General features: G+C 41.9%; 1 protein-coding gene across 13 annotated transcripts in view; it reads left to right on the top strand.

Moving 5' to 3' along the window:
• Window positions 1–27,701, top strand: part of SGIP1 (SH3GL interacting endocytic adaptor 1) — a 221,250-nt gene that overhangs the window by 78,021 nt on the left and 115,528 nt on the right. For 7 of the 13 annotated variants that reach the window (XM_053246554.1, XM_053246549.1, XM_053246552.1 and 4 more), the window contains 6 exons: window positions 8,135–8,198; window positions 16,625–16,649; window positions 20,584–20,661; window positions 21,683–21,739; window positions 26,785–26,839; window positions 27,330–27,505. In XM_053246554.1, the coding sequence (XP_053102529.1) occupies window positions 8,135–8,198; window positions 16,625–16,649; window positions 20,584–20,661; window positions 21,683–21,739; window positions 26,785–26,839; window positions 27,330–27,505 (455 nt within the window). The remainder of the gene's footprint in view (window positions 1–8,134; window positions 8,199–16,624; window positions 16,650–20,583; window positions 20,662–21,682; window positions 21,740–26,784; window positions 26,840–27,329; window positions 27,506–27,701) is intronic. The other 6 variants (XM_053246556.1, XM_053246555.1, XM_053246553.1 and 3 more) reach the window with 1 other exon arrangement.

Below are 27,701 nucleotides of genomic sequence, written 5' to 3' on the forward strand. Positions count from 1 at the left end.
AGAACTAATTTTGCATTGCATGTCTAAACTCAAGTTTCCATGCTTGCCTTGCTACCTGCCTAAGCCCAGCATACTGCTCCCTATTTAGTTTCCATGTATGTGTATATAGTATATAATGCAATTCATATGCCTGCCTGCCTAGGATAGTTCGTTGTTCTGCTGCCTCTGTGTGATCTTGCTTTGGAAACCGGTTCTTTGTAAAGCTCTGCTATTGTTGTTGATGTATTGAAAAAAATGTCTGTGGATGAGAACTGCTTGCTTGGTAGAGGAGGGAGAGTAGGGCACACTTGATGCTGCTGTTAGCCATAGTTTGCTGCAGCAGTGGAGTGTGGGCTTGCAGGTTGCAGCAGTGGGGCATGGGCTTGGGGGAGTGAAGGGTTGTTGAAGTTTGTGTGTCTTTGGGGCAGATTTGAGGCAGAAAGGGGTCTGCTGGGGCAGAACAGTGGGTTGGGTGGAAGAGCCCCAAGGGGTGCCTGCCACAACCCAGACTCCCATGGAATTGGCCTAAGGGCTGCTTTCTTAGGACCTGTTGAAGTTGGAATGTCTTTGGGGTATTTGGGGAAGAAAGGGGTCTGCTGGGGCAAAACAGTGGGTTGGGAGGAATTGCCCCAAGGGGTGCCTGCCACCACCCAGATTTCAAAGGAATTGATCAAAGGGTTGATTTTTTGTGACTTGGGGAAGTTTGAGTGTATTTAAGCTTTCCCCCCATAGGGAATAATGGTGGTTTCAGCAACCCCATAACTGCACTTGGGGGGCAATGGTGTGGTGTAGTGCACAGAGGGTGCCAACCACCCCCCTGGATTGCTAACCCATTGGGATACTGGGCTTTGTTGTTTCTGAGGTGTTGAGTTTAGAGTCTCTGGTAGCAAATGAGATTTTTAATGAAAAACTCTCAGAACACCTCTAGAACAACAAAACCCTGTACTTAATGGGTTGGCAACACATGTGGGTGGTTGGCATCCTATGTGCACTACACCACCACTTGCTCTGGACCACCCCAATGCCCCTCAAGTGGTTTTATGGGACTGCAGAAACCTCCATTATACCCTACGAGGAAAATCTGAAAGACGTGTAACTTCATAAATTCTTTAAAAATCAGCCCTTTGCCAAATTCATCTGAAAAAATTGTGGTAGCTTCCTTGTACCAACTGGGCACTACCACCAACCACACTCCACTCTGGGCCGCCACCACCCCACCACGTGAAGCTATACTTTTCCTGAAACTGCCATCATACCCTATGGGGGAAATCTGAAAGACGCGCAAACTCCAAAAATTCAACAAAAACCAGCCGTTTGCCCAATTCCTTTGAAATTTTTGTGATAGCTTCCACTCATGGGGCACTATAACCCCCACCCACTCTTTTGACCATGTGACCCATTTTTTAATCCAAATTAATTGAGATTCGGATTAATTCGGATACAAAATAAAACTGGGGTGATTCGGAAGGCTTAATTTCTGACACAATACAAAATGGGGTTGAGTCGGATTTGATACAAATCAAAACAGAAAAAATACAAAATGCACAACCCTACAGTGTATCCTAATGGTTCCACGACACTGACCCAGTCTGTGTGAGGGTAGCTGAAGTCACCCTTATTACAGCTCTGTCTCTTTGATGCTTCCTTGATTTCCTTCTCTAACTCCAGCTCACCCTCAGCATTTTGATCAGTAGGGCAAAGGTATGTCCCTACTCATATATTTCCTTTCAGGCCTTCACCCCCAATAGTGGTGGTGTCTAGAACAACAGGTTTTGGGGTAGGTGGTAAGAGCTCCCTCCTCTTTCTCATCATTCTAATACTAATTTGCTCCAAAAGTGCTGGTGATTGCTCTTACTGAGAATAAATGAAAGTTAATGGCATTATTATAATTACTGATTTTGTATATCTTCTCTTTTTTATCATCCTGTATATGTATGTACACAGGATTGTTCTGTATAGACACTAATGATGGAATTATTGTTGTGGATGATTATTTTTGCAATTATTTTAATATCCACTGAAGCAGCTGCTAATTATGCATGTGCTATTGTGCGCTCCCTGGTTTACCTTCAGTGATTCAGTTCCCAAAGGTGATCATTCTCTTGTAGTTAAATGTCACTTCCTATTTGCTGGGCAGTAGCTTAAGTGTCTCTTCTATTTGGATATAATAATTGCAAGAAATGGAATACTGTGTCTAGAGACTCTATAACATTCAGTGCAGGAAACACTTTCAAGTGAAATTTGCCTCCCTGAAAAAATTATGCTATCTTTCACAATTCACTAGAAGTGTAATTGGCTACATCAGTAGTTTTAATATTGATTAATGATAACCTAAAGAACATTAAAGACAATGAATGCAAATTGCAGCACTGTTGATTTTAGTCTAGATATGTATTTTTATACCCTTCTATGTGTACTGCGTTTGTAACTCTGTTACCTGGAAGTTGGAAAATGCTGATATCTTAATGGAATAAATATGTATAGGTTTAATGACATCTGCATGTGAAAATATGATGTTTGAACTCTAGTGTTATATAATACCACCAGATTACAATGAAACCGACTTGTGCATTAAGATATTTACTGGTGTTTTGTTGCCCTTCCCCCTCAAATGATGGTGGGTATGAAATTGTATTCTAGAAGTGATTATGGATGTCATTGCTGGCTTGGCTGAATATCATGATTCAGATTGCTTTAGAACAGCCAGCCTTATATGACCATTTTGAAAATTCTGTTATGTTTTTAAACTTCTGTGGTTCTAAGGCAAGAATAGGTAACATAATTATTCCAGGCACTAGATGATTCAGCTTATTAGTTGTCTAATTTAGTCAACTAAATTAGTCAACTTTAGACATTACTTCTGTTACTGGAACTAAAATGATTTCAGAGGTATTGTTATTTTTAGGGTTGCTGGGTCTTGGAATTTGACTTGAAATTTCAGGGGTTTAGGCTGCTTCCTTTATTCTGCACTTTGCACTCTTTGTTCACTCACTTATAAGGCAACTACATAATGTTGTCAACATATCATTGTGGTAGAGCATCTGCTTTGCATGCAAAAGGTTCTTGGTTCACTCCCTGGCATTATTCTTTATTATTCTTTCGATTTTCTATACCGCCCTTCCAAAAATAGCTCAGGGCAGTTTACAAAGATAAACAATAAATAAATAAGATGGCTCCCTGTCCCCAAAGGGCTCACATTCTAAAAATGGCATCTCCAGGTAGGGCTTGGAAAGACTCTTGAAACCCTGGAGAACCCCTGCCAATCAGAGTAGACAGTACTGAGCTAGATGGATCAATGGTCAATGTAAGGCAGTTTCCTATGTTATCCGTTGTTTTGCCTGTGCTGCTTCCATCTCTTTTCAGACCTAAGAAAACACTTTTTGTCACTGTAACATAATCTTCTTGGGCTGTGATTTTAAACACGTTTTTTGGCCCTCTGAGGCCAAAATATAACCCACCAAAGGACCCAGTCTGGATCAGGACCATGGTATGGAAGGTGCAGGGATTTAATTCTTTATCTTGTTCCCATTCTGGATTGGAGTCCTTGCTGCTACAGTTTGTACTGGAAGAAAAGCTACCATTTGTCGTCAATAAGAAATTCCATCCCAGGGCAAATAGCTATGATGTTGGGTGGGGTGGGGGGCTAATCTGGATCTGGACCATGGCAGAGGCCAAAACCTTCCTCTCAATGTCATGATCCTGATTCAAATCAGAATCCCTGTGGCTATTTAGAGAGAGGAAAACCAGCAAGTCTATTCCAAGTTGATGCTGAAATGTAATGTGTAGTTTGGTTCTTAGTCTCACGGTCTGAAACATGGGGAAACAGGTAACTCTCATCCATTTCTGAAGGTGGGAGTTTTGTTAGTGTAATAGTTCTACTGTGGTGAGCAGGAAATTCTTTAATTTCGGGTTACGGCTCTTTTGGTGGCGACTCGGGACCAGGCCTTCTCTGTGGCTGCTTTAGGGCTTTGGAATGTGCTCCCTGTCAAAAGAAGGGTATCTCCATCTCTGACTGCTTTTAGGAAGACCCTCAAGACACACCTGTTTTCTCAGGCTTTTAACTGAAATTAGTTTTAAACTGTTTAATTGTTTTTATCCTATGAAATTGTTTTAACTTTTATTTTGTGAAATTGTTTTAATTGTTTTTAATCTGTTTTATATTTGTTGTTTTAAATTGTGTACACCACCTAGAGATATACATATCAGGTGGTATATAAATATGATAGATAAATAAATAATTGTGGCTGGGAGGTCTCTGCGAAGAATCGAAGAAATGAATTCTGAGGGACCTGAAGGAAAATTCTGACTTTGTCACCACTGTTTCCCTCTGATGAATAAATCCCTCTGGTGCAATCCTACTGCCTCCAATCATTTGCACCCCTCCTCTCAAATGAATTTATACTGAAAGTGTGGTGAGCCCAGAATGGTTAGGCAGGGAACTTTAAACATCAAATAGTGGAAAGCCATGAATGCATTTCACTGAGAACTATAGAGGGGATCAAATACCTTCTGGTTGCTTTGAATTGGATTGCTTGCTTAATTATCTTCAAAACATTTCTCTGTGCTAATTGAGTATATTAGGCTACTGGGCACAAAACAAATTTATTTGTAAAAGAATTGGCTCACTAACAATGTGTTTCTAATAAACCAGGTGATGCCAGAAACACGATGATAATATTCAATATAACATCTTGGAATAGAATAATCTTCTATTAAAATTAGCCCTGTAATGATTGGTTATCATCATTTGCATGTATAAGAGCTATGCACATGCATCTCAGTACAATATCTTAATTTTCTATTTATTTTTAAAAATGGATAAAGATTAATTTCAGGCTTTACCTGAGGCTTCCAGTTCTTATTTATGGAAGGGTTGGATTGTTTACCACCCCATTATCACCGCTCGTTCTGCTCTAAGATTAGAATTCTCATTTCAGTAGCTATAATGAATGGAGGAATATGAGGTTTATGAGAGACAGATGTTGCAGATTAGGCTTCATGTAGGGACCTGGCATGCCATGGTAATGTATTAGAGCGAAAAATAAAGCTTGCATGAAAAGCAAGCCTGCTTCACATGTTACATTTTTAGGTCTATATTAAAAATATGCCCATCTAAATATGAAGTGTGACTGTGCTGAACAGGTGCTTGCAAATACTTACAAAATGCAGATATGCATCAGGAACTCAGAACTGACAGTTGCTACCTGTCGAGACTACACTCTATGGAAAACTTGCGTTTGCTGTTGTATAAAATGTAGAGCAGTCCACAATTAGGTAGTGTAAAGTGCCGAGGAGCAGTAGGCACCTTATTCCTTGCATCATCACAGAAGCTCTCAGGCAGAGAGAGAGATTGGCCTGCTCTCTGCTGCACTGCAGCAATCCACCCATATATTGACCAGAACTGGTTCTGAAACTCTTCAGTTCAGGTGACACGCAGAACCAATATGGCCTGTCTGGCCCCCATCTAACAGTTGCTGCATGCGGTGTTCCTTAGTTTGAGCAACATCACCAACTTGCTTCACCTCTCCCTGCCTCAGCTGCATAAACTGGTATTTAACCTCAGCCACATCTCCTGCCTCTGGCTTTTCTGATCCTCATCTACCCAATATGGCCAGCCTGACCTGACCTCAGTTGCTGCCTCTGACCCCTTTGACCCTCAGTTGCCTCTTCCACAATCAGACCCCCTGAACTGCAGCCTTGCCTTGGATCCAGACCAAAGTCTAATACATTGGCAGGACAGCTCAAGCTGTACATTTTCATGCAATACTTCAGTCTGGGTAAGTCTTCTTTAAAAATAAAAATAGAAAGGACTTATGACATCAGATTACTTTGCTCTGCCTTGCCTATCAGTCCTCTGGTATCAGTTTCATGGATGAAGCCCTTTTTCCTAGCAACATGCCAGAGCTACACAGACTCTACTCTCTGAAGACACAACAGGGAATGTGGGAGCTGTTTTTGTAGTAAGGTGATCGTTAGCTTAGTCTCCAGAGTGTAAATGAAAGGCAGTTGCTGTAGCAACAGGTTCTGAGCTCAGGAAAGTGGATTGGAACCTCTTCTCTGTCTGACATATATAACCTGCATATACAGATACTTAAGGGTTCTGTGGTGGTTTATTTCCTGTGTCTAAGGATATCCTGTAATATTTGCAGCACAGGAATATTTCATTGATTAGCATGCAGACTTGGGCTAGCATGAGATGGAGCGAAGAGACTCTTCTTTTCCCTAGTGCTGTATCAATAGAAAGCAAATAAATTGAGTATTGTATGAGTATTGTTTCAAGGCCCTTACCTTGAGGTTGGGGGGACTCTATCCCATGTATCACAGATCTGAAGAACATTGGTGCCTTATTAAAGCCTACACAACGGATGCCAGATACTGTGGAGGTCTCCATGTTTGAAACTTTGACATAGTACCCGGCATGAGAGAAGGAAGCTCGGCTTCCTTTTTTGCATGCAAAATGGACAGGCACTTCAGCTTGGCAACTAAAGTAGGAGACTAATGAAATCCTTGTTTTACTAATAGGAAACCTTTTGATGTATATGGACAGAAGTTTCCATAAGCAGTCTTTTCCTCTCATAGCAACATAGGAAGCTGCCATATACCTAGTCAGGCCACTGAGCCATCTAGCTTAGTGTTGTTTATGTTGGAATTCTCTTTGGTGAGAGAATCCCTTTTTCATTATAGCAGAGTGCACAGAGGCACAACGCAGCGGCATTTACTTAGGCATGCGTGTATGCTGAGAGTAAAGTAACTTGGAGCCAATTCATAGTTTCAAATCAATACAGTATATAAGGCATTTATTAAGGAACTCCATTCTAGATAGGAAAGTGAGGAGTTAGGATCTAGCTAGCTAGCTGGATGCAGATGTATTCTGCATCTTCTCTGCACACATGGTGCAGGGAAGAGGAGCTTGCCATGTTGCAAGGTAGAAGGACAGGTAGGGAAGAGAGAGAAGGAAGGAAGTCACCCTGAGATTAGCAATCTACATTCCAAAGGGATAGTGTCAAAGCAGTAGAGAAGGGATGACCAGTGTCTTGACCCTCTAGCCCTCTGACTCACTAGTCTGTCCCCCACTGTCTGAGACAAGAGACAGCGCAAAGTCCTTTAACTTCCAACAGTTTACACAGACTGGCGGCAGCTTCTTCAAGATTGCAGGCAGGTTTCTCTCTCAGCCCTATCTTGGAGATGCCAGGAATGATGGAGATGCCAACTTAGAACCTAAGCATGCACATGCTCGTCCCAGAGCTGCTCACACATGTGGTCTGTCTCCCATTCATGTACTACCAGGGTTTGCCCTGTTTAGCAAATGGGACAAGTCATGTTTGCTACCACAAATCCTGCTCTGCTTTCGTGGGATATCTTCACATCTTATGTCTGTTCTTCACACACACAGTCTTGTTTCAGCTGGAAGAAATGGCCTGAGAAAAACCTTTGTGCGAACCCCAGTTTATGGCAGCTGGTAGAAGTGTGGTGGAATGTTGAGCAATACAATTCTTTCAATATATAGTGGACATATGTAGATTGGCAACTTGCAAATGTCACTTCTTCAGTGGCTGAGGTAGCTATTGCTGCTGTTAGTGCATACTGTCCACAGCAAAAACCTTCATGGTGGAATCTTTTCTCTCTCAGCAGACACAAACTTTTGGATATTGCTCTGTTAAGAAGCTAATAGATGCCAGTACTGGCAGTGACACTAAGATGCATTTAGTGATATGTTTACATAAAACGTAACATGGATGTGAAAATAGGACATATGCTTCTGAACAGTTTATAAGAACATAGTAAGTGTCTTGCATTCGTCAAAGTATTCAGTCACTTATGCTGTGGACCTGTTTTACATAGAAGTTTCACTAATTTAGGATTGAGATATTAGATTAACACTTCTAAACCTGTGTGTCTTATCTAAATAAACCTTGGAAGTGCAGTGTTATATTTTTATTACTTGCGGCGGTGGGGGGGGGGGGGAGATACCATTTAAGTATGCATATGCATCTTAATAAATTGCAATGCTTTCAATAGTGTGGTGTTTTTATACTATAGTATTTCACTTTTTAAAAGTTTCTGTTCCACCTTCTGTCCAAAATGCTCAAGATGACTTCTGACAGTTGTGAAATTGTCTGATTTACTCAATCCATTATTTCCTTTGTATCCACAGGATTGAAAAAACGTACAAGGAAAGCCTTTGGAATACGAAAGAAAGAAAAGGACACTGATTCCACGTAAGTATGATAAGGCAAGGAAATTAGTCCTGAATGCGAAGGTTATACTCTCATGAAAGGGCTATTTGACACAGACAAAATCTGGTGCAAAATCAGTACACCAGTCAAGTGTACTGTATTGAGTAGCCCCAGCTTTTAAATATATACCAATCTATCTCTTACATGAATGAGCTAATGGCCTGATGTTGCAAGGATGTCTGGGACCATTATTTACAAGATATGGTGGTAGCTGTTGAGCCACAGAAATCTTCCCTTTTATGAAGGCTATGAGGCTGGGCTGAATTCTTCAGAAACCCAATACTTTTCTGACAGGCTAGAACTACTTATGGGTTTGGGGCCTTCTGAAATTTATCTTTTTAACTGCATAGTCCTATCTGAGCAGAAAACCTTGGACTGTAGGAAAAGGCCAGCTCTTGCAATAAGAAAACATTCTGATGCTTTTGTACACATGTAGAATTGTCCCATTTTTTTCACATATACTTCAGTGTCAGGGTGATTGTTCCACTGCTGAGGTTTAGACACAGTGGGATTGGTGAATAGCTATTGATGTTAAGCTGTTGTAACATGCAGTTCTTTCAATTCTTGGATGATGTTGGGTGGAAATCATTCAGAATGTTTCCCCACCCTCTAGTTCTCAAAAATTTTTGTTGTTCAAATAGAACTAGTTTTTCGGAGAAGTTTCAATGAAAAGGTCAGTGCAGGAAAATCTGGGAAGGTGAGGGTGGCAAGGAAATGCAAAAAGGCAATGTCGTGTATTTTTTTTTAAAAAATGCCCTCAGAGATGCCTCTGCATATTATAATTAGAAGGGACCTTGGGAGTCTTGTGGTCCAGTCCCCTACACAGTGCAGGAATGTGTTACAGCATCCCTGACAAATGGCCGCCTGCCTCTGTTTGAAGACCTCTAGTGAAAAAGAGCTCACTACAGTGTTAGACAGATTTGTCCACTTTGAAGAGTTCTTACAGACAGGGAATGCCTCCTAGCCTGAGTCTACGTCCTCCTAATTTCAAACCATTGGTTCTAAACCTGCCTTCAGGAGCAATAAGTCCTCTCCTCCTGCTATGTAGCAGTCCTTCAGATGTTTAAAACAGCTCTCATATTTCCCCTTAAACATTTTTTCTGCAGACTAAACATATCCAGCTCCTTTAAACATTTCTCATAGGACTTGGTTTCCACAACCCCCTTCTGAACCCATTCCAGTTTATCAGTCCTTCTTGAAATGTGGTGCCCAGAACTGGACACAGGCTGGCATCTTGACTAATGAAATGCTGGTGCAGCAGTGTTGTATTCCAGATGAAGGCTGTACTCATGCGTGTGTGTGCGCACGCGCGCGGGGCGGGGCAGGGGGCAGGTGGGGGGAATGATCTCCCCTAACTTCCACAGCTGCTTGCACCAATATGTTCCTGAGGCTCAAGGCAGCTGTGGAAAGAAGGGGTGATTATCCCCTCCCCATGATTGTGTGCTGGCACAGCCACAGGAGTGCACCACTGCTGCACGAATGTTTCATGACTCAGCCACTTTTATTCCAGGTGAGGTCTGTCCACTGCAGAATAGAGTAAAATTATAGTTCACCTTCAGTGGTGCAGCAGGGAAATGCTTAACTAATAAGCAGAAGGTTGCCAGTTCTATATTGGGCAGTAGTGATAAAGGAAGATGCTGAAAGGCATCATCTCACACTACATAGGAGGAGGCAATAGTAAACTCCTCCTGTATTCTACCAAAGAAAACTGCAGGGCTCTATGGGCGCCCGGAGTCAAAATCAACTTGATGGCACACTTTACCTTTATTCAGATTTTATGCTGTATGTGCATACAGATGTCCGTACACATATACATGTTTTGGTGACTGTAGATGTTTAGACCCTAAAAGTAAACCTGCTTGCAGGCCACCTCAAATGTAGGGTATAGATAGGAAGTGTACTTCTTCATGTGCATACAGATAAGTGCATGTGTATACAGTGTACAGATTGTATGTGCATTGAGCATAACATGCGAAAAGAGTGTAAAATCTTAATATAGCCTGATATTGTATTGGCTTTTTCAGCTGCTGTATTATACTGTTGCCTCATGGTCTGCTAAGACACCTAGATCCTTTTCAGACATACTGTTGCCAAGCCAAGCATCCGCCATCCTGTATTTCTGCATTTGATTTATTTTTATTTTTTAAACCTACATGCTGTTTATATTTGGCATGCTGTTTATATTTGTTTATATCTAAATTCTTATTAGTTTTGGCCCAATGTTCAAGCCGCTCAAGATTGCTTTGAATCTTGATTCTGTTGTCTAAGGATTAGTTATCCCCCGCAAGATGTATGTTATCTGCAAATTTGATAAACTTCCCTTTTACTTGGAGAAGTATTTCTTAAAAATGTTGAAAAGCACAGGGTGCACAACAGAGCCCTGTGGCACTCCCCTTGATCTCTCTCTCCAGGCTGACATGAAGCCATACTTGTTGAGTATGATTGTTCAACTGTTTGTGAATCCAACAGTAGTAGCATATAGCTAGCAGCAGTTCAAATTCTTGTGCCACCCAAGACAATGCAAGACACTGCTAACCATGCCCCCTGCTGCTGGCCACATCCTTGACGCAGGGGCGGAGGAGCCACTATTGGGCGAATGGGTTCAAAGAACCTGGGCCACTGCCCCCAGGGGCGATGCCTCACAGCCCCAGACACACCCCTGCATCTGACATTAGATGCGGGGGGGGACATTATTTCACTCTCAAATGGAACCGTGTGGCCCTGTTTGGGACCAAAATCAGATTGTGCTGACCACGGCACAGCCGGAGTGACTCTCCCTGCCTTTTAAAGGCAGGGAGAGCTGCACCTGGCTTCACTGCCAATGTAGTGGGGCCGATCTCCCTTCCAAACGGGGCCGCACAGCAGCCTTTAAAGGCAGTGAGAGCTGCTCCTGGCCTCGCTGCCAACGCGGCATGGGCCGATCTCCCTCCCAAATGGGGCCGTGCGGCCCCATTTGGGAGGGAGACCACGCCCCCACATCTGATGTTAGATGCGGGTGTGAGGCTAGGCCAACTAGAAAATCAGCTGCTGCTCTGGGCTGAAAGCTTCTTCTCACAGCCGCCGCCACCATTACAGGACCCATGCATTTAAACACAGGCTACTTTCCTTCCCTGGCCACCACAAGATAGAGAAGGGTTAAAAAAAAAAGGTGAGGGGAAAAGGACTGTGTTGTAGCTGGTGCCTGAGAGAGAGACTACCATCTAAACCAAGTTAAGATTAATGGCAACCTCTGACAAAGTAAAAAATATTTGTTGCCATTAACATTACTAACAAACAAAATGGCCTGCGTGCCCAAGTACAAGAGACAAATGCCTTCTTTTTTAGGTATACAGTGGTCCCTCGACTTACGAAGTTAATCTGTTCCGAATGCACATTTGTAGGTCGAAAAGTTCGTAATTCGAAAAGCGGTTTCCCATAGGAACACATTGGAAACGGATTAATTCGTTCTGGAGCCTAGGAAAAAGACCCAGCCACCCAGTTTTATGTGCAAAACTCTTTATCAAGTGCACTTTAAAGGCATGCAAAATGCAAACTCCGCAAACTCTGCAAACTCCTGCGGAGCATTGCTCGCCATGGGGCAACGACCACATTATCAAAATTCGTAAGTCGAGGAAACCGCATCTAAAATTCGTAAGTCGAGGAAACCGCATCTAAAACCGCCAACGGTTTTCCGTTCGGATGTCGAAAAATTCGTAAGCGTGCGGCCACTTTTTCCTTTCGTAAGTCGAAAAATTCGGATGTCGAGTAGTTCGTAAGTCGAGGGACCACTGTATACCTTTTACAACTGACTTAGCTTGTGAATGGGCTGCTTAGCAACATGTTACAATAGCCTGCGGCAGCTATACTGAGATCTATTTTCACTGACAGAGGATCATTCAGTGTCTGAAGATCTGTTTGCTAGGACTTCTAGAACGTGTGACATAAAGTTGAGTGTCTTGAACCATGGACAGAGCATCAGAGCTCTAGCCTCCATCCATCTAAGATTAGGAATAAGGAAGAGATTAGGGATGAGATTAGGAATTAGGAGATCAGGAATGACTTCTAGATCTGAAAACATGACTTCTAGGCAGGTTTGAGTCATAGCACCTTTCTTATAAACTGAGCATTAAGGGCTGTTCCATGCATTTTAAAAATTTTTGCATATATATACAAGGCAAACGTTTTACTGTTCTCACAAATGTAATGTATGTTCACAACAAATATATTTACAAACATGTGTATTATCCCAGAATAAGCAATTTCCTATCATGCCACACGTTTGCATAGTAGCAAATATGTATTTGCTTATATGTAATGTGTGATGAATCCTTAATACAGGTAGAGATTAATGCACAGTAGTTTCCACTGAAGAAGTTAACAACTCCTTTTCGAGCCAGTTTTTTAAACGAAATTGTAAATGTTTGGTTGTTCTTGTTCCCTGATGAAAAGTGCACAGCTTGAAACATCTTGGTATTGCTATTAATATGTTTTAATATTTACATTTTACTATTATTTAACATTTTCTGAGTGTTTTCCAGATTATGCACTGTAACATTTTTGTAACGTGTTCACTAAGTGCCGCTCCATTTTGCCCGTGTTACAACATCAGTGTTGTTGCATTGTCAGCAGGGTAGAGTTCATATTTCCCATGCCCTGTTTCGGATTTAATGATTTCGTTATTGCCCTATAATGTGGTAACAGAGTTGCAGGAAAGTAGCTGTATTTTTCCATTGTAGGGAGGCTTGTCGTCACCTTAAGTGGTGCAGCGGGAAAATGCTTGACTAACAAGCAGAAGGTTCGAATACCCGCTCATATGTTTCCCAATCAAGGGGAAACACCTATATCGGGCAGCAGCGATATAGGAAGATGCTGAAAGGCATAATCTCATACTGTGTGGGAGGAGGCAATGGTAAACCCTTCCTGTATTCTACCAAAAGAAAACCACAGGGCTCTGTGGGTGCCAGGAGTCGAAATCAACCTGACAGCACACTTTACCTTTAGGGAGGCTTGTCACATTATTTATGCTTGCAGCGTGTTGCAGTGCGGACAGTTATTTTCATAATAATTTATTATTTTGTGGTGGGGAAAGTGAGGGTGCAGGCACTGCTTACAATGGGGGTGGTTGGGCAAGAGGCTCCCTTCCACCCCTTTCCCTGCCAAAAGTGTGTTCCCTGGCACTTTACTGAAGAGGAAGCCCATTGAACTAAATAATTTACTTCCATGCCATCCCAACTGTAATAGCAGTGCAAGGATTGGTTGATCTTACAGCCCCTCTCCAACCCATCCATGAAATAATTTTACCAGACTGGTCTTGCTCTCTTTCCAGAGGGCTCCTTGGGTGGAGCCCTCTCTCTCTTTTGCACCTCCTCCTCCCCCTTGCAAAACTGCTGCTTTTCTGGAGTACTTTTCTGGAGCTCGACACTGACGGGGAGAGGAAGTGGCGGTGGCGTTGACAGCCCAGGTTAGGGTATGCCCTTGACTGCCAGTCCCAGAGGAGCTGCCACTCTTGTTCATGTAGGGTGGGGACACAGAGACCAGACCTCCTCCTGGACATCCCACTCCCCCCTCAACCCCCCCCATCTTCAGATTGCTTGCCCTCACTGGAGGACTGCTCACCTCCCATCCGCCTCCTCCCTCCTTCTCTACCAATGGTGTTGTTGTTGTTTTTTAAAAAAAATTCTTTGCTTGCACAAGCCTGCAATGATGAAAGGCATTGTTTTGGAACGGTGCTTCCCCCTGCTGGCAGATTTGCGCAAATGCATCAAGAATTTTTTTTTAAATAGTTGCATCACATCAGTGATCCCCCCCTCTCTCTCTGCAACCCCATTGGCCCAAAATTGAGGAAGAGGAGAGTCCAGTTAATACATTCCAGAGGTGGGATATAGATGTTCTCTGCCTGGAAAAACTGCTGCAGTGACAGGCAATATTAGGAACATAGGAACATAGGAAGCTGCAATATACTGAGTCAGACCATTGGTCTATCTAGGTCAGTATTGTCTTCACAGACTGGCAGCGGCTTCTCCAAGGTTGCAGGCAGGAATCTCTCTCAGCCCTACCTTGGAGAAACCAGAGAAGGAACTTGAAACCTTCTGCTCTTCCCAGAGCAGCTTCATCCTCTGAGGGGAATATCTTACAGTGCTCACACTTCTAGTCTCCCTTTCATATGCAACCAGGGCAGACCCTGCTTAGCTAAGGGGACAAGTCATGCTTGCTACCACAAGACCAGCTCTCCTCTCCGAGTCAAAACCTTGTCGTGTTGCATATAATACTGCCTGAGAATTGCTGAGCTCGTGGTTTCAAACCGCTGCCTCATTCTGTTACAATTTGCAACACTTTAAGCATTACCAATCTTGTAGTCTTGAAAATGCCCTGCACCTTCTGGACTTCTCATTTGTTAGCAAAAAGAAAAGAAGCTCCTTTAGTCACGGAAATGGGAATATAGATCTATAGATTTAAAAATAGAAATTAATTAGTTACATTTGTTAATGTGACAGTTCTATTTTTAAAACTGTTTGTACTTTCTGATCAGATCACCTTGAATCATTAGCCTGATTCAGACATTATCCAAAAGCCCCACTGTAGCCATGTACAATGGGGCAAAGGTTGAGAAAGTTCTGCCCCCGCTTCATTAATCACCCATGCACCCCACCACTCACAGTTTCAACAGGGCTTGTCTGAAGAGGAAAAAGCCCTCCCTGTGATGGTGAGCACCTCTGGGACGGCAAGGGTGGCTCTATCCACCCTTGTGATCATGGGTGTGCCTGTCATCATGGTTACAGCTGGGCTTTTTATTAATTCTGAAGGAGGCTATTCTCTCTAGATTATCAGGAAGAAATATTTATCCTATTTTGACGATATGATTGGTCCAGGAGTGTGGAACCATCTGGCTGGAGAATCTATCTATCTATCTATCTATCTATCTATCTATCTATCTATCTATCTATCTATCTATCTGTCTGTCTGTCTGTCTGTCTGTCTGTCTATCTACTGTATCTTTGTTTGTGTGGTTTTTTATCAAGCACTACAATGTCTAACCATGAAGAGCTCATTCTAATGTCCTCCCCCCATCACAGACTTTGCAAGTAGAAGTAGCACTGCAGCTATGTAGGCAACAAAAACTGCCTTAATTTTTCTCTCTCTCCAGAGGGAACTAATGAAATAGCTAGAATGCTACATTGCATCAAGCCAAAGCCCACTGTAATCTTTAATAATTTAAATTGTCCTTAATTATGGGCACTCTGGGAACACTAATGGTATACCTTATAGATAACGAATCGTAAAGTGCAAGTGAGTAATTATAATGGGTTGGCTGAAAATACAGCCTTGAAACATGTAAATTGGCAGAGATACTAACTACAGAAATGTGTTGTGTTGTTTTCCTGTTGAGACATGGAAGTATGTTGTTTTTGTATACTGAACTAAGAATCTCTACATACGGAGATGAACACAAGTTAAATTTGCTGTTGGGTGACTGTGTAGCTCATGGCTTATCAGATCTATTCTAGTAAACTAGAATGGACTAGTAGACTACTGGCCAAGCCAACTTTTAATGTGTAGCACTCTTAATTTGTAAGGTGCTTTACAAATGTTGATACCTCTCTGCAAATAGCTGTTATCATTCCTACTTCACAAATGGAAACCAGAGATGGAGAAAGAGCAACTTGGCCCTGGCTACCCATAAGTCTCTTGATGCCTAGACCAGCTCTTTGTCTGCTGTCTCGAAGAGGCTCCATGTGTAGTGAGACAAGAACTGACTACTCTAATGCAAAACATTTCTATTACTGTCTCAGATCATAGTTGCTTATAGTTTTGCAGAACAGAACTCATTCTATAACAATTAAGAAAAGCAATTTCAGACACTGATGTGGGTTATTTGATCTTTTATGGTAGTGTTCTTCATTGCAAGTGATGGCTCCTATTATCCCTAAATGCAGCTCTGTAATTGCTTATTATTAGGCATGTGCAAAGCTTTGGTGCAAGCCAAATACTCCCCACAGCCCTCTGGCATCGCATAGAGATAATGTTTCCCACTGCACTTTGATCAGCACTGGGGAGACTCCTTTAAAGGAAACAAAGCCGCATTGAGCAGGGCACCATCTTGAAAGGCATACACAAAACTCTGTGAGGAAAGCTTGCCAGCATGTTTCCTATAAGGCTCTATGGGGAAAGCACATGGAAGGATTACGCTTTCCCAGGCTCTCTGCAAACCTTCCCAGATGTCACTAGGGCTTAACAGGGCTCCATTTCTCTTAAAGGGGCCTTCTGGTGCTGAGGAAAGTGTAGCATGGTGAGTAGTTCAACATGGTGGGAAATAGCTCTCACACTGAAGAGGGTTTTTGTTTGTTTGTTTTTGCCAAAGTGGCCCATACCTGGGGAAAAATAAAGATCACTGCTTTATGGTAATAGTACATATTTTCCCTCCATTACAGGGGATCACCAGACAGGGATGGAACTGTAAGTCTTTAAAGGAATTTATTTATTAAATTTATTCTAATATTTAAATTGGGTGTGTCTAATGGGAAATGCTTCCCCTATCGCGTGAATCACCCATAAGCATTTATTAACCCTTTGCCCTATTTCTATTTCAATATAGTGAATATATTAGGATTATCAATATCAGTACACTGTCTTGACTGTGCAGTGTTTGCTTGAATCCAGAGTCTAGGTCTCCTTTTTAGGAAGACATTTCCTCTCTCCCTTTCTTTTTGTTTTGACCCTGAAAAAGAAAATAATCAGTAAATTTTACTTCACATAAACTTCTTGATATCTTATCTAAGATATCAATTACTACTGGAACAAATGCAACCAAATATATGGAAATGTTTAAAGAACATTTGTTATAGGGAAGTATTTAAATTTCAAAATATTTCCTGTGTGGTTTAATTTGAACCTAACAATCTTACTACGGAAAATAGAAATAGGAGAAAGGTTGCTCCTGAATTATTGTTGCTTCTATTTATGGTTTTAGGTTTTCTGTCTCTGCCAGAACTTTATTTTAGAAGGAAACTTATCCCTTCAGCTATTAGACTTTTAAGTTTTGCAATAAAGAATGTTGGGCTCAGATATGGATTTTATTGTGTTTTATGTTGATTCCCGATTTTAAAACTCCTGCTTCAAATTATCTTGTGAAGATTCTAAGGAATGTTGGAACAGTTGGGTTTACTAGTGCTCTTCACCAGATTTTCAGCAGTGGAATAGAGACGCAAGCAACCATACAAAATGTCATTTATCTTCTACAATTGCAGGAATTGAAATACTAAGGACCTTTCCAGATGATCATTTTTTTGCACAGTAGATGAGCAGCTGTTAACATTGTTCAGGATCCAGATGTCTTCCTTCAAGAAAAGGCATTTGTGCCCTGGAATATTGCATTTTCCCAGCATGTATTGTGGCACTGGGGAAATTTGCTTCTTCCCCTAGCTAGCATATCCCTTGCTGTTGTGAGTGCTGTGCAGAGTGTATTGCACAAGTGCCATAGCTGTAGACATAACCTGTGGCTACATTAGCACACGCGTACCCCACAACCACATGTTCTGATCTTTTCCTTTCATGTTTATTAACTAGTTCATACATTAATAGAAAAGAATGCTCCTTCTCTATTATCCTAATGCAGGAGCTTTTATCTAGTTCTTCAAAAAGAAATTGTACACATCAGCAAGGCTGCTGCTTACTCCTGCAGTAATGCTTTATCATTTTATGTGCTTTCTGCTTCTTTCCCTTCTTGTTTAGTTCTTTAAAAACTATGTTGTTCCCCTTTCCAGCACAGCAGCATAAAAATCTCTTCATTTTTTAAAGAGTTCAACATGTGTCCTCTATACAGCAAGACTGAGCCTCACTTCCCCATCCATTACTTGGGAGTAGAATATCTAATTACTGGTGCTGGATTGGGACTAGTGCAAGTATAGCATTAAAAATGAAACCCAGAGGGTTTTGTCTTCTGGAAAGGCCCTAATATATACTCTTATCTTTTTTTTCACTTCTGACCCAAGATCCTTAAGCCTCAATCCTAAACATGTTTACTTGCAATGAAATATTTACAGTATTATTGACTTCAAAATAACATTTTCAGATAAATGTGTTTAGGATCAAAGCTGTAGATTGGAAGCTGCATCAACACACCCTTTTGCATCCCCATTGTGTCCTGTCAAGTGCTTTCAGGGTTTCTTTTTCTTTTTCTTTTAAAAGAAAAAGAGAAAGCAGACCACATGTGGAGCTCCAAACTTCATTTGATGGCTGCATCAAGGCTCTGTTCAGCAGAAAAAAAGTTGTAGCCCTTCCATGCGGATCCTTTCCCTTGGTCTGTATGGCAGACTGGAAGGCTTACAGGCTAAATCTAAGCTAGGGGAAAGAGACACACAGCCCAGTGCAACAGATTATGATAGGATCTGACAATCTATTTTTCTTTAGTTAAAAGCCATTGTAAAGGAGGCAATTTTAGACCACGGCCACAGTGCTGGGGAGGGATGGTTACCCCTTATATGCTGTTTCTACCACTTAAATGCATCTACCATCTTAAGCTGCTATTAGCCATGGAGGGCAGATATAATATGTGTATCTGTCTCTTTGCCTTCTGTTGTTCAAAGTTTTGGGGGGGAAGGATTTAAAAACAACAACCCTCCTCGGGCATTACAGCACTGATCCATATTAAGTCCCTCCAGCAGTTGCTTTTAGCCAAAGAAAAAGATGTTAGGGGAATCAAACACAGATCTCTCACATCATGTCTAGACCCACATTCTCTTTGTTTCTACCAGAGCAGCTAAGTAGGTAATGTGTTTGTACTGCCCCTTGTTTCTTCCTTTTTGCAATGTCCATCGTAGTCTGTGGTCCCTGAAAATCCCGTAAAAGAACAGTAAGATCATAGCAATTTAGGAAGCTTTGCAACATAAGGGCAGGGCGGCCTACCAGGCACCACTTTCCCCGCAGTTTCATTTTCTCAGTCTGTTTGATATAGGGCTGCAGCCATGCTGCCCTTCTTCCTGTGTGCTCACTGCAATACAGCAGCGGTTGCGTGTATGTATGTGTGTCTCTAAGGCCTGCACTTCTTTAAATCTGATGGCAAGTAATGTCTTTTCTGAGATTGTCCCTTGCTATCCAGATGCTGTGAGCTCTGTGATACTACATGTCACATTGTAGAGAAATAACATTACACTTCCTTTAAAGTATATGGGAGGAGAATAATCTAAATTTGTACATACTCTCTTTCTAAAGTTGAATATTGGAAGAAGTGCTGATGATGCGAAATATGAGCTTAACGTACAGGGATTTATGCTCAGTCTCCTGTTAGTATAATGTCATCTCCCTTGTATGCTGACTTCAAAAACTGCAAGTACAGGGATTCCAATCAGCTTAATAAAGAGGAGGCTGAGGAAGTTACCAGAGTTTTTAGTCTTCTTAAAGCAACAACAAACAGTCTACTATTTATTAAGTAGCTGTCAGTGTGTGTTGTGTAGTGATGTGTATGTAGAACAAGAGCTGGCACATAGAGCAAAACTGTGTCCCCTGGGACAACTAAAGACTTCATGGGCTAGTTCGGATGAGCAAAACCAGGGCAGGAGAAGCATCCATCTAGGTTCTAAGTCTCATGTGCACTCCCAAGAAACAGTGGTGTGTCACTGAGGTAGGAGAAGAGGGAAGGTTTTGTTTGCTAGCCTCAAACTGGGCAGGATGGTGGTGGCCAATGCAGATCGTGCACCCAGTGCTGTAGCGAGAATGGAGGAAAAGCAAGTCCTGAGCCATCCTAACCAGATGGAAGCTAGCACATTATCACTTTTCCCACCCTGTTCTTCAATGTTTGCTGGCACATGACTTTTTCTTGGGAGCGTGCACGGCTCAAAAACCCTGGCTCAATCTTCTTCCTACCCAGCTGCTGGTCGGGATAAGAAGCCATGTGTTTGTTTGTTTTAAGTATTATTTTTCTCTTACAAAGTCTTGATGAAAACACCCAAGAGCTCAGTACTTTGGGGGACATGTTCAGCTAAACAAAAGATGCTGAATTATATCGCAAAGCTCCAGTGGCCCAGTGGTAGGAGTGCAAGAAAAAATAAGAGGCTCTGCAGAAGACGAATGATTTGAGGATATGGTTCTAAAATGTGACATAAAGTTATATCTGATCAATCAGTTGTTCTTGAAAATGTCTTTGAAATTAGGGATATTTATTCACCCCACTTAGGTGTAACAGACCTCATTTCTGCTGAACAGAGCCTGGTGATTTGCTCCAAAAGAGTCTGACAACAGCTACATGTAGATTTTGGCAAATAACGCCTTTGAAAAGTGCTTACTGAGCTTGCTTCCTCCATGTAGTTTCATTTCATGTGTTTTAAACAAACAAAAAAATTCAAACCACCCAATACTTTAACCCTTTTTCTATAAAAACCAAAATCCATTCCAGCCACCCAGCCCTCATCCTCATGAACCACCCTCCAATAGCAAACCAGAGTGTGCACAGGAAGGAGGAAAAACAGTTTCGGTAAGGACATGAACATTAGTTTAAAGCTTCCAGGGGGTTGGTTGGAATGGTTTGTAAGCTTGGCAGAGGTTGTTTACATTTCTTAAGTATATGTTTGGTCTTGTTTATACATTACTCATTTCAGTGTATGTTTCCCTCGCAGTGCTCCAAATAGGAAGGCCAACTGCATATGGTTCTTTTTGTAGTGCTGATGTATTTTATAGAATGAATGCACGTAGCTATCTTTAGTTACTTAGTATTGGAAGCTTCTCCTAATATTCAGTAAGGTCTTATTTGGATCAGCTGTAACTGATAATGAGCCAAGCAACTAGAAGTGGAAGTGGGTTGTCTTGCCTTGTTCACCAGGCTTGGCTTGAAATTGGTATTCATAGTAAACATATATTGTACTCATGATAGACATTTGGAAATGAAATTGAACATGGTTGATTCTGCACATGCTGTGCAAAAGTATTTTAAACATGGGCATATTTTTGTCCTTAAACTCTGAAGATAACAGTTTGTTGAAATGAAATATTTGATTTGTATCTGTACAATTTTATTAACATTTTGAGATCGCTTTTCCTTCTTAAGTTTGACTGAAATAGCAGCCATCCTATATACTGCATAAATTTACAGGTTTTAATACAAATGCCCTAAATTCTAATCCGAAAGTGTTAATTTTACCCATCAGTTCGGTTCAAATTTATGAACTGTTATGGCTTATGGCCATAAGCCATAACATTTCCCCCATTACAGATATAGTGGCTTTCCCTGTAATCCCTGCTCTGACCCTGAGTTTTGGAAAATTCTTCCCAAAAGTTAAAACATTGAAACTTTCTTTCTGGAAGAGAATTGAGGGTCTAGTATTGTCTTTCTAGATACTGATCAGTATGACGCTTCAGCCCACATTAGCTCAGTGACCAGATACGTACACTCCAAACTGAAAACCTGTGACTTTGTGATATTGTATGCGAAGCAAATACATTTTCATGTCATTTCTCTGCTAATAAAAACACTTAACATTTTTAACTGTGTATTGCAGAAGAGAACAAATGGTGCTCCAAATGGGTTTTATTCAGAGATTGACTGGGAAAGATATGTAAGTAAAGACTAATCTAATTTACATTCATGCCAAACTGTGTTCTCAGCGAAGTGTGTTATGTTATTTTTCATATTTCAGTTAGGTAGTCATAGGGTTCTTGCTGACTTTTTTGTAGTCTCTTAGCATGTTCCATGTTGAGAACACAAAACAAATAATATCTGAATATTGAACATCTTGCTGCAATGATAAATGGACCCAATTAGAAGCACCCATTGGCTCCTAAAATTTGGTACACAGAGAAATAACTTTTCTTGAAGGTGATTGGGGTTATACAGGACTGGTAGAGATGTGATGCAAGAGATGCATGATCAGCAGTGTGGGGTGTGTGTTCAACCTTTTCCCCTGCGTGGTTTCATTGATCTAAGTAACCTACTGAATTTGCTGTTAGATTTGCAGCGGGCGGAAATGCAGATACCTATATTATGCATCCATAGTGATGAAACAATATGAACTTATTACACTTCGCTTTTTTCCACTGTGAGATAATAGCAATTTCTGAGTGTGTGTTAAATCAGGGAAATTGTGTGGTGAAGATAAGCACCCCCCCACCCCCACTTCCCCAGCACCATTGCACCCTGACCCCAATCAAGACAGGACACACTTGGTTGGAGTAAATTAGGGCCACGTTATTAATGTACAGTGAATAGGACTTAGGAAAATAGGGAGCTGCCTTATACTGAATCAGACCATTGGTGCAACCTAGCTCAGTATTGTCTTCACAGACTGGCAGCAGCTTCTCCAAGGTTGCAGTCAGGAATCTCTCTCAGCCCTATACTGGAGAAGCCAGGGAGGGAACTTGGAACCTTCTGCTCTTCCCAGACCAGCTCCATCCCCTGAGGGGAATATCTTACAGTGCTCACACTTCATGTCTCCCGTTCATATGCAACCAGGGTAGACCCTGCTTAGCTATGGGGACAAGTCATGCTTGCTACCACAAGACCAGCTCTCCTCTCCAAGGTAAAGTTGTGTCCTCAAGTCGTGTTGACTCCTGGCGACTACAGAGTCCTGTGGTTGCCTTTGGTAGAATACAGGAGGGGTTTACCATTGCCTTCTCCCGCGCAGTGTGAGATGATGCCTCTCAGGACCTTCCTATATTGCTGCTGTCCGATATAGGCGTTTCCCATCTTACCAGTGGGGATTTGAACCAGCAACCTCTTACTTGATAGGCAAGTCATTTCCCTGCTGTGCTTGCAATGAGGTACCTAACTAACCAGAGTGCGCGTACTCTTCCCGTGTCGAGGTGCCTCCTAGTGAGTGGTGTGGGCTGTCCCACACCAGGGTGAAGGGTTGGGTACTGATTCGGTCAGATACTATGTCCTGACCTCCTCTCACTGCGAGGCTTTACTTCGCTGGGGGTGGGGGGTGGCCTGACCCATGCCTTTTCCCACTGTGAGTTAATAGCAGTTTCTGAGTGTGTGTTAAATCAAGGAAATTGTGTGGTGCAAATAAGCACCCCCACCCCCACTTCCCCAGCACCATTCATTCAATCCAAACTGGAGCTTAGTCTTTATGACATATTTAAAGAAAACCACTAGGAGATCCTGTCACTGATCTCCCACATTGCATATGTTTTAGTAGTAAGTCTCTGCTGGGTTTCTTTGTTAACTGGCTAAGACAATAGCCAAATAGAATACAAAAATTAATTCCTATCCCCTCTGTTTGTTTTGGAACTGACAACTGGATCTAGGTGAGTAATTGAACTGGCAATTGCTAATCATTGGAGGAAAACAATAAATTCATAGTGTTTTATCACTGTGGGTGTGTATTTGAATCTGCATTTTACTCCAGAATGTTCTTGTGTAAACTTTATGTTCTTGTGTAAACTTGCCTTGAAAGAACTGAAAAGAGCCTATAAAACATTAGACCAATTATGCTAATGAGAAGAGTTCCATTTCATCTGGCAAATTCTGCCATTGGTATGGAAGATGTCCAAGTTCATTAGAAGAAATTTAACATTTCAGCTGAAAGAATCTGATCTTAGTTTAGCCAAAAAACAACAACTGAATGTTCAAATATATCTTGTTCTCAATATTTATCTTTACTATTCATACATCTAGATATGGGAAGCTACTAAAATGACTGGCTTCCCAATCATGTATGCATAGATGCAAGAGGGAGGTTCTTCCTCTTTACTTTTTAAAAATATCTATAGATAAACACTGCAGTAGCCTTGAAATTATACATGCCATATAGAACATCCAAATAGTCAAGACCTACTTGATATTTTATTAAGAGATCAAAGCAGTTACCATCTGGTTCACTGTTGCTGCTGGCCAGTAAATGGCCCAGGACTGACTTGTATTCATTGGCATTATTAGCACCTGGCCCAAGGGGCTCAGGCTCCGACTGATTGGCTGGAAACCCCAAACCTATTGGCTGCCTCCACCTCCATGTCCCCACCCCGACCTTGTTTGGAAGAAGCAAGAGACAGTGACAAGGGTCATCATTTTTGTCTTCTCTGTGTGGAAAGGTGTGGGGGGGAGACAAAGCCAAGCACCTTTGCCCATTTCCTTGGTCTCTGTCCTTTCCCTTTATATAGCAACCCTGCTGATGGGGGCTTGGCATACCCAGTGGCAACCCAGCTATTGGAGACAGTGGAAGGAGTGGCACGCAGCTGTCATGTGCAGTGGCCACCTAGTTGTCAGGGATGATGGAGGGAGCCCCCCACCCCGTTCATTGCCAACCTAGCCACTGGGCTTGGGCCAGCAGGTGGAACATAGAAACATAGGAAGTTGCCATATACTGAGTCAGACCATAGGACCTTCTCGCTCATTATTGTCTACACAGACTGGCAGTGGCTTCTCCAAGGTTGCAGGCAGGAATCTCTCTCAGTCCTATCTTGGAGATGCCAGAGAAGGAACTTGGAGCCTAGATGCTCTTCCCAGAGTGGTTCCATCCCCTAAGGGGAATATCTTAAGACTTACAGCGCTTGCACTTCTAGTCTCCCTTTTGTATGCAACCAGGGCAGATCCTGCTTAGCTTAAGGGGACAAGTCATGCTTGCTACCACAAGACCAGCTCTCTTCTCAGGTGACCTTGAGCACAGCAGCAACCCAGCTGTTGAGCATGCTGAAGGGGTAGTGGATGGCCCTCGCGCCCAGCAATGGCCCACCTGTTGGGAATGGTGAAAAGACGGCAGCCAGGGCTCTCTTATGCCTGGCAGCAACTCAGCTGCTGAACTCGATGGAGGGCCAGTGTGTGACCTCATGCACAGTGGCAATCCAGCTGCCCGGCTTGCTGAAGGGAGCGACTGGCAGCTGTTGCAGCAACCCAACTGTTGAGCATCATGCAGGGCCAGCAGGTGGCACTTTTGCCCAGACTTGGTGGAGGTTTCAGCAGGTGGCTCTTGCACCCAGCAGCAACCAGTTGCTGGGCATGGTGAAGAGTGGTTGACTGGCCTGATGCCCAGTGCCATCACAGCTGCTGAACTGAATATGAGGGAGGGGTGGCTGCTTGCTCTAGCACCTAGGGGCAGCCCAGCGGTTGTATATGGTGGGAAGTAGTGGAGGGGGTGGTGGGCAACCCTCATAGTACCCACTAGGAAAGGATTGTTTTCATTGTGATTGATGGAGTGGAAGAGGCTGCAAGGATCCGTGGCTGACATCCTGACAATTACTCAGTAGTACTAAACTGCTAAATTTCAATAGGACTTCCTCTAGTACATTTTCAGTCTTGGAAACAATATTTCCATCCATTCTGTTGCTTCAAAATCAGCTTAGCAAGTCAAAGGACACTTACTCTCTAGGCACATTGGACTGTGTTTCTTCTGGGAAGTGGAATTACCAGCTTGAATTAATTGGAGGAGAAACTTGAAAGAAACTTTTTTTTTGGCCTTTTAAATTGGTTTACCACGTATAGTTTGGGAAGTAGTGGTTAATATTTTCCATCATGTGTTGATGTCTTAGCCATGGTCTAATGGTGTTCAGGCTATTATCTAGTTGGGGCCTGGGTGGGTGTTATCATTGAGGTGTCTGTGTTGAAACTTAGACCAAGCACCATTTGAAGATCTGAGAGTTTAAATTTGACCATAGTTCATCTGTTTTCTCTCTCACCTCTCTAGAAATGCCCAAATGTAATTCTGTATACTGTATTGCATAGCTTGATCATAATTTCAGAGTGTAATGTGTGCCTTCCTTAAGCTCTAGAGTGCTCTTCCGTCATCAGTTCTATTGTTCAGTTCTTTGGAAATTGCCAGCTGATAATAGGCTATGACCTTTTCATAATCTCGAACCAAAGTATAAGTATTCCCAATACTTTCGTTTAGTGCTACACTGCAGTCCTTGAAGCATGTATGTCACACACCCTTTCCAGCCTTTGTATTCTGGCAACCCTTTTTGTTGCTTTAGAAAAAACTGAGGGAGATTCCTTGAGGGAGATTCCTTACATGGGCGGATGCAAGAAAGTATAGTTCAAGCAAACTGTCCTTTTTAGTGCTTTTTTTTTTTTCCCCTTCATCGGTCAACTAAGTGCCTCTGTAGAACAGAAGAGGCTTGTTTTGTTGTGAAAGATGAAATGGCCATATAAATAAAAGTAGAGAATGTATTGTATTTCATGATCCAGGAACTAGCCTCTTCTACTATACAGGGACCAATCTGTAGGATCATTTTGTGGAGTTCTGTTTGTAAAAAATAGGGGAATCTTGGGGGGGAATGTTCTATCAGGGACTGGAAGTTCTCCCTTTTAGCAAAAGACATTCATGCAGACATATCTGTATTCTTTTTGGATGCCTCTTTTTTGATGTCTTCCATATTGGCATCAATTTTGGTATAGGATTTGTACAGGATTTCTGAACAGCAGTATTGTTTTATTAACAGAGCTATTTGCATGCTTGAGCCTCAGCATTGAAAACAGATTTCTGGGCAGATGTTCCACACAAGTTAGCCCTTCATGACTGGGGAAAATGTTATATATGCCACTAGTTTATTGAACAAGTATAACCATATTAAAGAGATATGTTGGGCTAAAGAGCATCAGGAGTCGTGGCTAAGCCTATTTTATGTTTTGCAAGTAATCTAATTGCTTTACTTTTGCTTGTTGCACTAGAATTCACCTGAGCTTGATGAAGAGGGCTACAGCATCAGACCAGAAGAACCAGGCTATATCCTTAATTGTTTTGCATCTGAGTTTACAAGCTCTCTAACAATTGTGGGTTGATGACATGGTTGCTGTGATAGTTTTGTTGCTGTTTTTTAATTCCAGCACACATAGTGAGTCTTCCAAAGCCTGCTGAGACAGAATGTGGCCATAAAAATAATGGGAATGCCAGCAGGGAATTTATATTGAGCCAAAATGATTAAACACTTCGCCATACAAGTCAAATGTGCTAGTAATATCTTTGGCTAGGAGCCATTGGCAGATCTGACCTAAGAAAGTTTGTGCCACATTAAGAATGTCAAGCTTTAAAGTGCCAACAATCTTTGCTGCACTAGATTAACACAGCAACTCCTCCAGAATTGGTCAATGATAATCTTTTTTGCCTTATATTTACCTAATTCTTCTAAATTCCATTTCCTGTAGTGCCCACGGTATCAATGAGTTCAAAAGGTTGACTTTGTGTCTGATAGCTTTTCTCTTTAACTGTGATCTACCTACCAAAGGAAAGCACTTTTATTCCTCAAGTGAATCTGAAGAAGAAGAGGAGGCTCACAAGAAATTCAACATTAAGATCAAGCCCTTACAGTCTAAAGACGTTCTTAAGAGTGCAGCAACTGTTGATGAACTGAAAGCTTCTATAGGCAACATTGCACTTTCACCATCTCCAGTGGTAAGCAAACATTATTTTATAATCAAAACCTTGTTTAAAAATGCTGCTTAATTAGAATTTTTAAAAAATCACTTTGCTTAGTTTTTAAAGTATTTATAGCAGCATTTTTGTTTTACTAGATCTTTAGTTTCATTTGCTCCAAGTAGCTCTCAGTGACTTGGCAGCAAGTATTTTAGGCACAGGATGTGCTGAAAAA

The sequence above is a fragment of the Hemicordylus capensis genome, chromosome 4 (assembly GCF_027244095.1).
Source record: "Hemicordylus capensis ecotype Gifberg chromosome 4, rHemCap1.1.pri, whole genome shotgun sequence".
Lineage (NCBI taxonomy): Eukaryota > Metazoa > Chordata > Lepidosauria > Squamata > Cordylidae > Hemicordylus > Hemicordylus capensis.